General features: G+C 40.4%; 1 protein-coding gene and 1 long non-coding RNA gene across 4 annotated transcripts in view; one reads left to right on the forward strand and one right to left on the reverse strand.

The window, feature by feature from the left end:
- The window catches only part of phf14 (PHD finger protein 14), a 103,530-nt gene extending 87,918 nt beyond the window's left edge, over positions 1–15,612 (forward strand). For all 3 annotated transcript variants that reach the window (XM_086014567.1, XM_086014568.1, XM_086014566.1), the window contains one exon: positions 13,891–15,612. In XM_086014567.1, coding sequence (XP_085870693.1) covers positions 13,891–13,965 — 75 coding nt within the window. In that variant the 3' untranslated portion in view covers positions 13,966–15,612. The remainder of the gene's footprint in view (positions 1–13,890) is intronic.
- LOC147132618 (uncharacterized) overlaps positions 1–16,021 on the reverse strand; it is a 385,135-nt gene that overhangs the window by 231,504 nt on the left and 137,610 nt on the right. The gene's annotated exons all lie outside the window — the stretch shown is intronic.

The raw sequence follows: 16,021 nt of genomic DNA on the forward strand, positions 1-16,021 counted from the left end.
TTACTCGGCATGTTTCTTTCTGAGAAAGCAGTTGTACGGCACGATATTAGGACCCATTAGCTGACCAAAAACATACCTAATGTAAAATATACGAATACAACAGCAAACTTCCCTGCATCAAACGAAAAAATAACCATCAATGTCTGGTTATAAATGATTACCGGCACATAGACGGGTGAAAATCCACTCCCACCTATGATTAATCTGTCTTGTATTTAAATTTCCTGTTTGTCGGCTGCAAAATGGGCGTCTGTCATAGGCGGATAGACGGACCGGTTGGTCGGCTAGGCGGAATGCCCGGCTCTGTGTGTGTGTGTATGGGGCTGCGTGCGTGCGTGTGGGTGTGTAGATGCGTGTGTGTCTGTATAGATAGATAGATAGTGCCATCACGAGAGGCAAGCCAGGAGGAGGAGGCTACTCGGGTCAACTGTCAACAAAATCACAATTTATTTTCTTTCACATGTTATTCAGTTGAAAAAAAGAACAAAAGTTCACCAAGGTGTCAAAACAGGCTTTTAAAATCAATAACGGTTCCAACTAAAGTCTGTTCTCAGAATTCAAAAACAGCTTCCCTCCACCTTGAGTGGTTTCACATTTGTTCTCTCCAGGTCCTTTTCCGCGCTCACCTCATCTCTGCGTCTTCGTCCTGTTTTCTTTCCACCCAGCCATGCCGGCTTTAATCAAGTGGCTTAAGCAGCCACACCTGTTGGGGTTGTGAGGCATGCTGGGAAAATGTACCTGGCCATAAAATGGAGAGAAAGCACTGTAGCAAGTGCTACAGATAATCTTCAATGATTACATTTATTAACATTTTGTTTGTTTTTAAAGTTGCAATCATAACATACTAAATGATTGGTGACTTTAAAGCATTTTTATTTTGTGAGTGTAGTATTTTGCTGAAATGAAACAGAAATGTTTTGCCTAGGTTGATAAACACGCGTGTTTATCGCACGCTGGTACATGAACGCTGTGGTAGAAAAACACAAGAAAAGCACATTTGGTTTACACTCTATAGCCATCCAGCCTCTGTGTTATTGTGGAAGTTTATTTTGTTCTCTTTTCATTTGGAATGAATTTACAGAGTGCTCCAGTGACGCTCTGTTAGGTTGTTCGTTTACAGTAACTGTAAGGAGATTATTTTGGGGTAAAACACAGCTATTTCAGGAATAGTATTTATTACTTTAGGTGGACAATGCACCTGGCGACTTATAGAGAGACTTATTTGAGGACACATTGTAGTTTAGTTTTTCTTGTGTCGTATGCTTGGAAAACGTTGTTTTTTCCACCTAATACGCTGACTTTTACTCATGACGTTTGAGGTGCTGAAGGCATGATAACCCCATCAATGGTGGTTGTCTTTTAGACATGACCGAAGTTTAACCACAGTTTAATGTGAATTTAAAGGCAAGCAAGAACAGCTCAACTAGCCCTCTGGGACAATAGAACATGGTCAAGGGTGTCCAGGCACATCGCTGATGATGAAGAAAAAATCAATGGCTAGAAGTCACTTCAATCACTTTAACTAGACGCTACGGACACCCACTCGCCTCTCAGGAGCCAATTTGTGGAGTAAACAGTAGTGTCTGATTACTGTTTGAGTCCCAGCTGCCTGAGGGTCAATTTCTTTGGGCCTCGCTCATGTCTAATAACCCTCTTAACAGAACTGTACATACAGATTGTTGATCTCGACAGTATTTTACTTTTAAACAGAGCATCACATGTTGTATAACACAGCATTTTTAGACACTCTAGTTTTATTTGGGATGCTTACGTTATTTTAGTTTGCACACAGAAATGCAAATATTCCAAAAAATAAAAAAATACCAGGGTCAAAATTATTAGCCCCCCTGATCCTAATAGTCGATTGAATATCCTTTTTGCTGGATAACAGACTGCAGTCATTTGTTGTAGTTTTCAACAAGTCCCTCACACTCCTTTTGAGGAATCCCAGCCCACATTCTTATGTGACAAATTTCTCAAGTTCCACCAGATTTAATGGCCTTCTGGTATAGACGTTCTTCTTTAGGTCGCTCTGCATACTTTCAATGAGATTTAAGTCAGGCCTTTGTACAGGCCACTCAATTATATTCACGTTGGTCTTCTGGAGATAGTTCTTCACCAACAAATGTGTATGTTTTGGATCATTCTCATGCCGGAAGATAAAACGATGACCCAGACCCAGTTTTACTGCTGACTGTTTCAGGTTTTTGTTCAAAATCTCCACATGCCATCCATCCATAATAAATAAATCATTCGTAACGGGCCACCAACTTTTCCGAGTATAGGTACAGTATGTGCAAAAAAGTTCCACGAGTGGGCCACACGGAGAACCCAGGCTCTTAAGACTTTCTTTGTTCATGATTCCTTCCACCTTTTCCAGTTCCAGATGCATTGAAGCATCCCCACAGCATAAGGCTGCCACCAATTTGTTTCGCTCTTGGGACTGTGTTCTTTGGGTTATATGCCTCTCCCTTTTTTCTCTAAACATAATCAAATCTCTATGGCCAAAGAGATCTAGTTTAGTCTCATCAAACCATAGGACACACCTCCAGTATGAATCATCTTTCTCCAGGTTGTCCTGAGCATACTGAAGTGGCCAAATCATTCACCAGTGTTTTGGCATTTGTTCAAAGGTCTTTAGACAGCATCTATCGCTAGTTTTCTTTCCAGGGTCTTTGAAATATTTCGCTTCCTACCTCTGCCAGGCTTGTTCTGTACTGTGTGGCTGTCTTTGAATCTCTGGATTATACTTCTTTATACATTCTACATTAGTAGTCTAACGGACACTGTTACAGACTATATAAAATTCTGCATGGAGAACACCATACTCACTAGGACAGTAAGGTGTTTCTCCAACAACAAACTCTGGATCACACCTGACATTAAAGTTCTCCTGAAGGAGAAGAAGAGGGTTTTGCGTCGGGGAACAAGAAGGAGAGGAAGATTGTGCAGCGCCAACTGAGGAGGAGGGGAGAAAAATCCCTACAGGAAGAGGATGGAGGAGCAGCTGCAGCTGAATAATGCCAGGGGAGTCTGGAGGGGCCTGAAGACCATCTCAGGCCACGGACAACCTAAGACCCGGGCTGGGGGGGACCTGCAGTGGGCAAATGAGCTGAACCTCTTTTTCAATAGGTTCGATCAAATGCCTGCCCCCACTCAGTCTCTCCTGCTGCAGCCTCCACCTACTCCCCCTGCTGTGAGTGTCACCCTCTCCCCTCTTTTCTCCACAGTCTCCAGCTCCCAGCTACACTAGACAGCCACCACTCCGTCCTGCCCTGCCTTGGCCTTCACAACATCTCAGGTGAAGAACCAGCTGAAGAAGATGAAGGCGAGGAAGGCAGCGGGTCCAAATAGCATCAGCCCCCAGCTCCTCAAATCCTGCGCAGACCAGCTGTGTGGAATTGTCCAGCATATGTTCAACCTGAGCCTGAAGCTGGGCAGAGTCCCTCCAGCTGTGCCAAAGACCCCCCACCCGTGGCGCTGACGTCTCACCTGATGAAGACCCTGGAGGGACTGGTCCTTGCCCACCTGCGCCCCCTGGTGAGCTCCTCAATGGACCCACTCCAGTTCGCATATCAGCCTGGCATCAGTGTGGATGATATCATCTACCTCCTCCACACTTCACTCTCCCACCTGGAGAAGGCGGGGAGCACTGTGAGGATCATGTTCTTTGATTTCTCCAGTGCTTTCAACACCATCCAGCCCACCCTATTGGGAGACAAGCTGGAGCGGGCGGGAGTGGCCCACCACCTCACCACATGGATCCAGGACTACCTCACAAACTGGCCACAGTATGTGAGGATACAGGACTGTGTGTCTAACATGCTCCTCTGCAGCACGGGGACGCCGCAGGGAACTGTCTTGGCTCCCTTCCTGTTCACCCTCTACACTTCGGACTTCAACTACAACACCCCTACCTGTCACCTGCAGAAGTTCTCTGACGACTCTGCGATTGTCGGCCTCTTCACGGACAGAGACGACCGGGAGTACAGAGAATTTACTCAGGGTTTTGTGGACTGGTGCCAGCAGAACGGCCTCCTGATCAATGCGGGGAAATCCAAAGAGATGGTGGTGGATTTCTGTAGGCGCCAACACTCTGCACCTGCACCAGTGAATATCCAGGGAACAGATGTTGAGAGAGTCTCAACTTACAAGTACCTTGGTGTTCATCTGAACAATAAACTGGACTGGAGCGACAACACAGACGCTCTCTATAGGAAGGGTCAGAGCCGACTCTTCCTACTCAGGAGACTGAGGTCTTTTAGGGTTCAGGGAACACTCCTCAGGAACTTTTATGACTCGGTGGTTGCATCGGTCATTTTCCAGGGAGTGGTCTCCTGGGCAGGCGGCGTCTCATCCCAGGACAAGAAGAGGCTGGACAAACTGGTCAAGAGGGCCATCTCTGTCCTGGACTGCTCCCTGGACTCGGTGAACTCAGTGGGGGACAGGAGGATGATGGCCAAGCTGTCATCAATGCTGGACAACCCGGCCCACCCCCTCCAGGGCACTCTAACAGCACTTCACAGCTCCTTCAGTGACAGACTGTTACACCCTCGTTGTGCAAAGGAGAGATTCCGCCGCTCCTTCTTGCCTGCTGCTGTCAGACTGTTTAACAAGAACATTGGGTAGTCTCTATAATCTGGCGGACATTAGTGCAATTGTGCAGTCCTGCACCTGATCTTATATTGTGCAATACTCAACATTCCCCACTACTGTATTTTTACTCTTATTCAATGCTGTTCCTTATATTTCACTGCAGCACTGCAGCACTGTCACTTGAAAGTATTTTTTCCCCTCTGTACTATGTACAGGCTAAATAAGTGTTTCTTCATACTTTATATGTAGATGTATGTTGGTGTGTATATACATGTGTACATACACATGGTTACTGCATATATTTACATTGTTTTTTTATTCAGAATGTTAACTGTTAATGTTATACATTAACGGCTACATTATGCCGCCGTCTCTGTGTGACCTATATCTTTGCTGCTGTAACGATGAAAATTTCCCCATTGTGGGATCAATAAAGGCCTTCTTATCTTATCTTAAATCAGATGATTCACCTGATCACCTTTTAGCACATCAGCTGTGAAGTTAAGGCACATTTGTGCAATGACTAAATAAATAGTCATTTCTTAAAGGGGGTAATAATAATGTCTTTGATCATTTTTTTTCTTAAATAATTCTGTTTTGGTGTACAATTATAAATATTTTGTGCCTTCTAACGAAAAGTTGTATGTTCACAAATGCTATGTTGAAAATTCCCTGCTCTGTTAAAAATGTACTAATAAAATGTATATATATATATATATATATATATATATATATATACATGGCCTTCAGTGGGGATTTAACTGACCTAATGCACCATTTAATAACACCATGTCACAAAATAATGTGAAAAAAAAAGATGATTATTTATGGCATTAAAGAAAAAGAGACAGACATTTCACGTATTTGAGGATGAATGCCATTAGTACTAGTAGTAGTAGCAAAAAATATATCAATAAATACATCACCTCCAAACAACCCCAAACCTCCTCTACGCTACAATTTAACAGTTCACAATCAATATTTTTCAATAATAAAACTTCGACTACAGGATCGCACATCACACTCACCAAAGATGCTGATGCAAACAAATTAAATTTGAATTTCTCCCGAGGCCTATATGCTCGATAAAATCACCCTAATCTACTACAGGTCTTGTCATATTTTGAGATTCCTTTACAGTGTACATTTATTGGAGCAGGTGTGCTGTTTTGTGGTAATGTAAGTCCAAACATCATTATAGCTGGTCTTTGTTGCCACCTAGGGTTCATTCTGATTCAGTCTCTCAATCTCTCTGTGCATCACATGACAGTAGATACAGGTTGCGTCTGACCAATAAAAACCCCAATACAAATGAACGATGTGGCATTTCACAATCATATAAAATGTATGTTAGCGCCAGAAGGCTTGCCAACCGATGCAAAGCAACCTGAGAACCCTCAATCCCCTTCGGCTCCCCTTTCCTACAACCACTTCTCTTGCTCTCCCTTCTCTCCTCTCTCCAAAGGGAACCGATGGCAATGTTGCACAATACCCCACAGATATTGTCTGCTTCTGGATTGTCATTGAAGAGATACAGTGCTGTGCAGAAGTTTTGGGCCACCACACGCATTTTTTCAATTTATTTTGCATGAATTATTTTAAAATTGTAAAACCTGTCTGGACATGGCAGTTTTTTTGGGACCTACAAAAAGTCTCCGGATTTTCTGCTCATCCTGTATTTCATTACCTCAGGTGGAGTTTATTTTTCCGCTGCTCTGTCACTTAAGTCTTACCTTCCTGCGCAGTCTCATGCCTCTATTATTGGTGCACAAGTATTTTCAGCAAATAGTTATCCAGAGTAATTATAGAGTGCCCATTAAAAAAAATTGGTGAGTGTGTGTTATATGAACTACTTACTCCTGGTACCTCACCATCTCTCTTACGATAAAAGCACATTTAAATTGAATACTCATTATCTATTTTCTAAATCCCCAAATTCTTCTTTTTTCAGATCCTCAATGATTTCTTTGCCATGAGGTAGCGCGTTGAACTTCCGGTGACCCGTATAGGAGAGTGTGAGAGCAATAACACCATATTTAACACACCCTCTCCCCATTCTGAGACATTGTAACACTAACATGAGGCCGAGGAGGGAAAATGGCTCTTGGTCCCATTTTAGACATTTTCAGTTAAGGGTGTACTTATTTTTTACCTACCTTTACTCAAAGGTATATATTCTTCCTAATCTATGAAAAACAAGTTATATTAATAGAGCTCAATCGCAACTTTCTTGTTCGACTGTTCTTATCTCATTGTAAATGTGTACTTTAGGCATGAATGACACCACATTGCCCCTAAGAGGCCACCGGGCGCACAGCGGGAATAGCCAGTATTTATTTAATTTTATTGATTCCTATTAGTCTAGTATATTATTTTTTTCAGTTTTCTTTTTAGTTATATTTAAAATTGAGGTTTCAAGCATTCAAGGATGTTTTTATTGTTGTACCACACACAATTCCACCTGATATGGTACAAAATACGATACCCGAGGTCCCTGGTTACCTCAGTCTGTCCCAAAACAGAACAACAAAACAAGAAAATATAAATATGATAAAGAGATGAGAGAGATGCTTATTCATGGTTTGAATGTGTGCAACGATGCAGCAAAGGTGTGGCTGCAGCAGAATGAAAATGCAAGAGGCCTGAAATTCACATGATATTTACAAGTTCATTTTGTACTTGACAAAACATACATTGTGTGTGTGTTTATATATATATATATATATATATATATATATATATATATATATCGCTGGCAGGCCAAAACCTTTTACCTCCAAAAGAGTCACTTTTCAGGAGACCCCATAGAGTTTGTTTATCCATTAGCAATGCATCGTGTAAGAGAGCAAGCCATTTGCAACACTTTAGATTGGTCAACAATGTGTAAAAATGACACCCATGCATGCATGTGGACTGACCAATTGTATACATTTTTGGTACATATCTCAGGTATGTTTGCGTGTCTATATATTAAATTTAATAGTCTGATATATTCTCTCTTTCTCTCATATATATATATATATATATATATATATATATATATGTGTATATATATATATATATATACGTATATATATATATATATGTATATATATATATATATACGTATATATATATATATATATATATATACGTATATATATATATATATATATATATATATATATATATACATACATACATATATATATATATATATACGTATATATATATATATATATATATATATATATATATATATACATACATACATACATACATATATATATATATATATATATATATATATATATATATATATATATATATATATATATATATATATATACATACATATATATATTAGGGGTGTAACGGTACGCTAAATCACATTTCGGTTCGGTTTTTGGGAATCTTCGGTTCGGTATATTTTCGGTACAAAAAAACAGATGTTTTTTAAAAAAATATATGTTTATTTCGAAAAGATGACAAGTAAATGGTAAATTTTTAGAAAAAATAAATGAAAGCAAACCATTTGGGTGATATTCTAAGAAATTACACCAGAATAAAAAATACACTAACTATAAAGATCTTAATGTAGTAAATTATTAAAACACTGAAATCTTTAAACACACAACAGCAAACGCCTATGACACAGCTAAGTATTCAAGTTAAAAGCCAAGTTGTCATTACAGGACATGTATACGCTTTTTGTGATTAAAAAAAAAAAATACATACAATAACAGTTACAATTATTGCTAACTATTTTAAAACTTTTTATGATTACATTTTTGTTTAAAGTCTTTATGAAATGGTATACACTTTTTAGGCATTGAAATCTTTGAATGTTCAACAGCATATTGTAACGAATTGGGTTATCTGTGTTGTGGTCGGATTTGTGTGTTGCTGAGTTGTGATGTTTCCGAGGTTCATGAATGCATCGTACGGCAAAAGCGAGTGGAGAAAGAAGAGCGCGAGCAGTTGTACTTGGATTAATAAAAACGTGATAAATAAACTACGTCTGACGGCGTGTTCCTGGAAGACGCTACAATATGATAAATCTCGCTATTTAATGACGTTTATATATACATATGTATATATAAAGAGAGAGAGAAAGAGAAAATTTATTAGACTATCCAATTTAAAGAGACGGTGGGGCCGGGGATGGCCATGTTTCACTAACAAGTTCATTTTATATATTTTTTGATCAGGAAAATGAAAAGAGTTGTCATTTTCGATTTTATCAATACATTTCGGAGAAATTAGGACATAAGTGACTCCATGAATAACGCCCCTTGTTAATGAGCAGAATGCCGCGCCCACTAGCGTTCTATCCATGTTCGGCCGGAGTCACAGGAGTAACCGATTCCAAACTCTCCATTGGAAATCATTGTACTTTCATTGCTTATAACATCCAAAAACGGCGATCGATTGGCACCAAAATTTATGAATACATATCTACTTATGCCCACTTCAACATATCAAATGGATTAACCTCTCCGTGGCTGATTTATATGAGAATGAGGAAATGCTGCAAGCCGCCGTCTCTGTCCCTCAAGTTTAGCGTCGCTAAATGTCCGAAATATAACCAGTCGGGGTTCGTGTGCACATTTATGCTCTTGTCCGTTTCAGCTTGTGAAAGTGGGGAAGCGATATTTTGGATTTTGTGGGGGTGATCATGATGAGATCAAGTTTTATGTTAATAGATCCAAACTATTGTGCAGAACACTTTTATACTTTCACAGGTTGAAGTGGACAAGAGTAGTAATGTGTATTTGCATTTTGGTGGCGATCGGTCATCGTTTTAGACAACAGAAATGACAAAGCGAGCAATATCACCATGCTTGGCTCCCTCCCGTGACGTAGACAGCTGAGACAGAAAACATAACATAAGCCACTCCCCAAAAAGCGGCGGGGCAATTTGTCGTAAACCTAATCACAAAAAAAGCCCTTAAATCACGACAGTCTTTTGAGGTGGTCATTTTAGTACTTATGTCATTTTTACATGAAAACCTATTATATAAGTGCCAATGTTAAGCTCACCCAAGTGTCCCTTTAATATATAGACACACATACATACCTGAATACATGGAACATTTAAAAAAGTTAAAATGAGGCTTTATACCCCACACACACATGCCCACACACGTGCATGAATTAGTAGTGATATCGAAAAGGTTTACCTGCATTTGTGGATGTGCAATCATGCATGTACACGTGTCTGCATATAAATTTGGTCACTAGCTCAGGAGCGGTGGTGAGACGTCCTACTCCACTCCCATCCAGGCCACACCCAGGCTACAACTAACTTAAAGTGGCAGCCTTAAATCAGTACTTAAAAAGAATTTAACCCAAAAGAGACAAAGAAAATAGAATAAAGTTTAATGAAAGGAAATTAAAATTCATTTGGCTGAAACATTTCTGGATAAAACTTTACGAACAGATGGGAATTTAAATAAATAGCTACATTAATAAAAGAAATTATTCAATTAAAAGGTGTCTCAGATAGGGGGGAAAAATTAATTACCGGTAGTGTTGCTTTGATAAATGGGTGAGTTACATCCCTCCCCAAACAACCTGACTGATGAGTCAGCTCACATTTGCACTTTAGTGCGGACATACTATTCATTTTTGCCATCCCACCGATCATTTGAATTTCTTGCTGTACCGCCAGTCTGTGTTGGCTTATGCTCAAATCTAACTATAAAAGGGAAATAAAAGGGAGATGAAAGGGAAATGCTAAAATGGAAGACGGTGCTCTCAACATGTTTAATTTGTGTCGAGACCACAGAGAAGATGAAAATAGATGACTTGCCCGTGTCTGTCCATGCTGTGGTCATAAAACGTAGAATTAATTCGTCAAATGAGTACATGCGACAGTGAGTGTTTTGTGTGGATTTCTTTAATCTTCTCTAATTTGTCTAAATTTACCAGCATGTGATATTAAATAATACTTCACATATGTACCCCTTTTGCTGCAGTAAAAAGTTAATATTTTGTCCATAATTAATTTGGTAACTTAACTATTTTTCATGTACATTTAATAACTTAAAAAACAATTTAAAAAATAGACGCAAGACAACCGTCACGTGTGTCAACTTTGGACTAGACTGCACAATGAAATACACATTAAGCACACAGCTACGCTACATCGATAGCTTTAATCCTGAAGAAGAATGAAGCCAAATCTTTTCCAGCTAATACTATGAAATAAGGCCACATAGTGAGATTCCACTTTTGATGTGAATAATGCAGTGCCGGATGGTGTTTTGATGGCACAAAATACACTTTGGAGAACGAGTGGGACCAGGAAGTACAGCAGACTGTACCATGTCTGCATTGACATGGACAATGTTGTCATTAATGTATCCTCCTATTTAACGTGCATGATTTAGTCCGGCGGTTTAATTTACGAGCGCGGACTCCGCTCGTATTATGGACATCATGCCCATAACGCCGCCGCCTGCGCCGGTAATGGCAGAAGGTTTTAGAGAAAGCAGGTCCTCCCTCGAGCAGTTAAGATCATCTCCCACTTCTTGCTCGTTAAAAATATTCGTCACCGCGTTTGTTTGTAATGTCACCTGAGTGGCATGCCTCATCTCCAACTCTAAATCAATTCGTGTCGTGGAAATATTCACTGCACACACGCAACGTGCCTGCCCGCTGTTGACAAATTTTGCCTAAGTACACTTTTTGTCAAAATTGGGGAATAGCATGCCAGTTTGCGCCTTCCTTGTTTGCTGTTTCTGGTTGACCACTTGCACATTTTGTTATGCGTTATGGTATTGTTTTTCTTCCTGTCTCCAATGTGTGTCTATTGTCTAGCAGTAAATTTCACACGTTAAGTCTCGTTGAACCCAATACGGATGAAGCATCTTTATTCCGCTTTTAATCCGAATAAATGTGTCCATGTAAACGTAGCCATCTTCTAGTATTGAATGGCAACCAGCAAAGCACCACTCTGAGTTTATGAGATAGTTTGCATTCACCGCCTATTCCTCTCTTCTTGTTTCCCATTTATAATCTGACTGGCCCACAGATAAAAAAAAAAAAATGACACGACAGGTAATTGGAAAAATTGGCAGACTTGTCAGAGAGATTTGGTGGATAGCACTCCTGTCTACGATGACAAAGTTCATGAGGTGTCACGCCACAGCTAAATGTATATCAAACGTATGGAAGTGTGCTGGAAAGTAAGCAGTAAAATTCAGGTTACGTGGCAGATTTTTCCACCGCTGGAGACTACATACTAAACCTGCCGTATAATCTGTTGAAGGTTCTTCATAGCAAAGATATATATTCAAGTCTTTGTATTAACCCTAACCTTCATATACTATCATACACTTTTAAGACTTTCAAACTACTCATCTGTACCCTCAGTTTACTAATTTGTTCCCTCAATTTACTAATCCATACCCTCAATTTAGTCATCTCTAACTCTTTTGAGTAATCTAGGTCCTTGGTTGATTAATCTATTCCCTCACTTTAGTAATCTGTACCTCCAGTTTAATCATCTGTACCCTCAGTTTAGTCATCTTTATCCTCGATTTAGCACCAGAGAGAGATGAAAAAGAAAGGCAGCATGACCATGATCATGTTGAATTAATACATCCCAGCCGTTGCTTTCTGTAACAACCTATTCCGAACACTCGAGTTTGGTCCGTGTGCTATCCTCAAGAATCAGTTTTGTATTTGTTTTTGTGATTCACTTTATTTACAATTTAGCACAGAGAGCTATTAAAAAGTATCCATTCAACAAATCACGCTACCTTTCTTCTTTGTACGTTTTTTGTACGTTCATTTTTTCACATTTTCGGTCACTAGTTCCAACACTCATTTGATGAATTCTGTCAACTACAAATGTCTCTTTGCTGTGCTGTATTTATTCATTACTATCAAGTTTAACAATTCTTGCAGTGTTTGTTCATTGATCATCTTATGATTTACCTTTTATGCATATTTTGTATACAGCATTTTCCACTTCAAGTTCGGAAAAAAATGTATTGACATCATATATATTATCGTGTTCTGTGTTCCAAAACTTTTCTGTTGATAGGAACAATTTAAAAATAGGCTAAAGTTTGCGAACCTTTAAGGGCCATCTCGCAACTTTTTTATGAAACCTCTGCGCATAATATCTGTCAAATGGATGGCTTTTCTGGGGGGGGAATGGTTGTGGGTTATGCAAATTAGGGCACACGCTGTCATTCAGGATGAATTCTGTTTCATCAAAATATGAACACTGTTGCAAAGAAAATGAGCCGTTGCTCATGTGTCTTGAATCCAACGGTGATATGGCGTATATGCTCAACTTGTGCTTGGAGTACGAACAATCCTACGCATTCATTAGTAAATGAAGGCCAGCGACTCCCAAGTGTTTACTAACAAAAATTCTCTTTTCTTTATTTCCATAAACAACTGTAGCTCAGTTTTAGGGCCTCTTTGTGTAAAAAGTTACATGAAAACGTTCATGATTTGCAGGGCAGGGCTATTTCCCACTTTAAATGATTTTTTAAAAATAATTTTAATCCAAACTCTGATCGAATTAAAGAAATTTGGTCCGTGTAAACATAGCCATTGTGGCCAGATGAGGTGGCTTTCTTTGGTACCGGTACTAATCAAGAGGTTTTTCCATAGTCATTTGTGGTGCAACAGATTATCTCGCATCACGGTTCGGGCCGCGGATTGGTTGGTGAAAAAAAAAAAAGATAAGATGAGAGCCTCACTGTTGAAGGGGCTGTAACTTGTTATCACCGGCTGCTGCTTCTGTTGCACTTGGTGGAGTATACACAGTGATTATGATTGTAGAAGGGACTTCACTAGGCAGATAAAATGGACGCTCTTTCACGGTGATATGGCCCGGTTTGCTCCATCTTTAATTCACCAAAATTGCGTTCCCGCCTCCTTTCATTTTACTGCTCAGGGGAAAGTCTCTACGTAGTCTCACTGTCCTGAAACCCGGTAGAGACGTGCTGTCATCGGTTTCTGTCAGGTCTCCTTCAAGCATAAGACGCTTCACTCGCAGTACGCTGCGTTCCCATCAGTGTGCCTAGCTCATCCATTTTATTTGCCAACAAGTACTCGTTCCACATGACGATAGCCAGAACGGAGGGCTTTCGTCTCCTCTTCCTTGCCTGCACTTTCGCCCCGGCTTTGCCACCACTTCAATGCGTTTGCCTCCTTCAAAGCTCCGTGTGGGTCCCCGGGGGTGAAAGATGATTGGTATGTTTGATAAACGTATGTATAGTATGGCATCTTCACTTCTAATGGAGTTAAAACTGCCTTTAATGATAGCATTGTGTTATGTGTTTCCAGGAGGAAGAAAGGGAGCGGCTGGCGGACGAGTGCTCCGTTAAAGAGGAGATATCTGAGCAAGAAATTCCCAATTGAAGATAAACCGAATGACGCAAGACACCACTGAATGAATTCCCATTTTAATCATTTATTTGCTAGCAACCAAGCACAGCATCTTTTAACTATCCCACCAAAGTTTGTAGACGTTAAACAATATCAGTAAACGATATTAGCATCACTCCAGAAGAGTTTCAGAAGTTTCTAATTTAGATCTTTATATAACAGCACATGAAGGCTTCTTCATCTTAGATTACTCTAAGGATGGACGTGCCACAGGTCTCATGAACAGCTTGTGTGTGTGTGTTGCAATCTATTTTCATATGCTAAGGATGATCCTTTGTCACAACGACACAGGCTACAGTATATCTGTCTTGACTAATTGTTCCATACACTGAGTGACCTTTCTTGCCATGTCCAAGCGTCAACCAGGAAGTCCTCTTTCTCTACACTTCACTTTCCTCTGGATATTATTTTCCCTGTAAGCCTATGTAAAGTGAAAATAATTCACTCATGAATTTCACAGAGAATAGTGTTGTTACCAACCCTGCCGCATTTGGCGGATTTAAAAAGTCTGCTGAAACCACACCGAACTCATTGTCAATCAAATACGTGTATGTCTACACACACCTACATGTTTGTGCTGTAAAAAATGTAGCCACTTAAAACCTCAGCTACGTGAAATGTCAGAGCTGGGCAGTCCGTCCCTGGGCCGGACCGGTCGGATACCCATTTTGGGGCGAGGGGTGGGGGTGACAAATGGCTGGACTAAGCATGGCCGGAAGTGGATTTTAATGTGGCCCACTAATCGGCCCTCATGCGTGTGACGTGCTCGGGAGGCGGCCAAATTTCATCTCAGCCTACTCGGAGAAAGGCTTCTTTTTAGGCTTCTTTCAAAACAACTTGTGTGCGGGAGTATATTCAAGCTGCGCGCAGCACTCAAGTATGGCACATCATGCACTTTCCTACTTCCGGAAATTCGCCGTAGCAAAACTGCTGTGTAGTGGTTTGCTGGCATGCTTTTATTTTGAAAGCCGGCAAGTGTGAAGGAAGGGAAGTGTGGAAAATAAGTAACTTGTCGAATGCTTGCAGACTTGTCGTCTGTTGGACCCAAATAATTTATACAATACGACAAAACCAACCCCAGGGCTCGCAATGGAAGTAAGCACACGCAGTTGGGTAAGTACGTGAGTAAGTGGCGCGTTTGAAGCATGTCCACAGCGGGTTTGAATAGTAAGTTAGCCAGCTAATTGTCTTTAAATAAACCTCTTCCGTTAGCATCTCTCCCTCGGAGGGCATCATGCACGTTTTTGTTTTTTTTTGTTTTTTTTTTTTAGGAGGGCGGGGGTCGCAATGGGGCGGGGGCTGACAATGTTTATGAATATGGCCGAGGGGGTCGCGGCCGGAAGGGTACCCAGATCAAGGGTGGAGGGTCGCGGCCGGACGGTCAAAAAAGGGTCAAGTGCACAGCTCTGACAACAGCGCTGATTTGCTGGTCCAATTTAAGATCACTGTCCATTTTAAAACCCAGGTTTGAGACTGTTGGCTTTAGATATGAAGCCAGGGGGCCCAGGTCAAAAAGGTGGGATGTAGACAAGCCACTGGGACCGAACACCATAACTTCTGTTTTCTTTTCATCGAAATGTAATAAATAAATAAATTTAATAAATGACTGATAACACCTAATGTTGAGGCACTTACTTGCTAATGCACGCACACATTGTGGATCGGGCCAATTTGTGGAAGAACTCAAACGTGTTACGTTCCCCTTCATCTGGCGAATAGTGTGGGTCTTAAATATAGGTGGCCAAAACATGCCTAATTCAAATCAAACCACACTAATAAACTAACAACCTGAAGATGCTGGAACTGCACAATGGAAAATGGAAAACAACTTGGGCCTTTTATCAGATTTCCTGCTGTTAGTATCTTGACGTAACATGACGACGACATTGTGGCAATTTTGATCGCGCTTATCGCTGCGGCCTTAATAACCGCTGATGTAAAAGAAGGCGCTCAAGTTCTTATGTAGTGGGGCAATGGGACTCATGCATGAGCCAAATTGCATCCCAACAGTTTTAGCTTCTCCCATAAA

This window comes from Filicampus tigris, chromosome 18 (genome assembly GCF_054856515.1).
Source record: "Filicampus tigris isolate MCC_2025a chromosome 18, RoL_Ftig_1.0, whole genome shotgun sequence".
In the NCBI taxonomy this organism is placed as follows: domain Eukaryota; kingdom Metazoa; phylum Chordata; class Actinopteri; order Syngnathiformes; family Syngnathidae; genus Filicampus; species Filicampus tigris.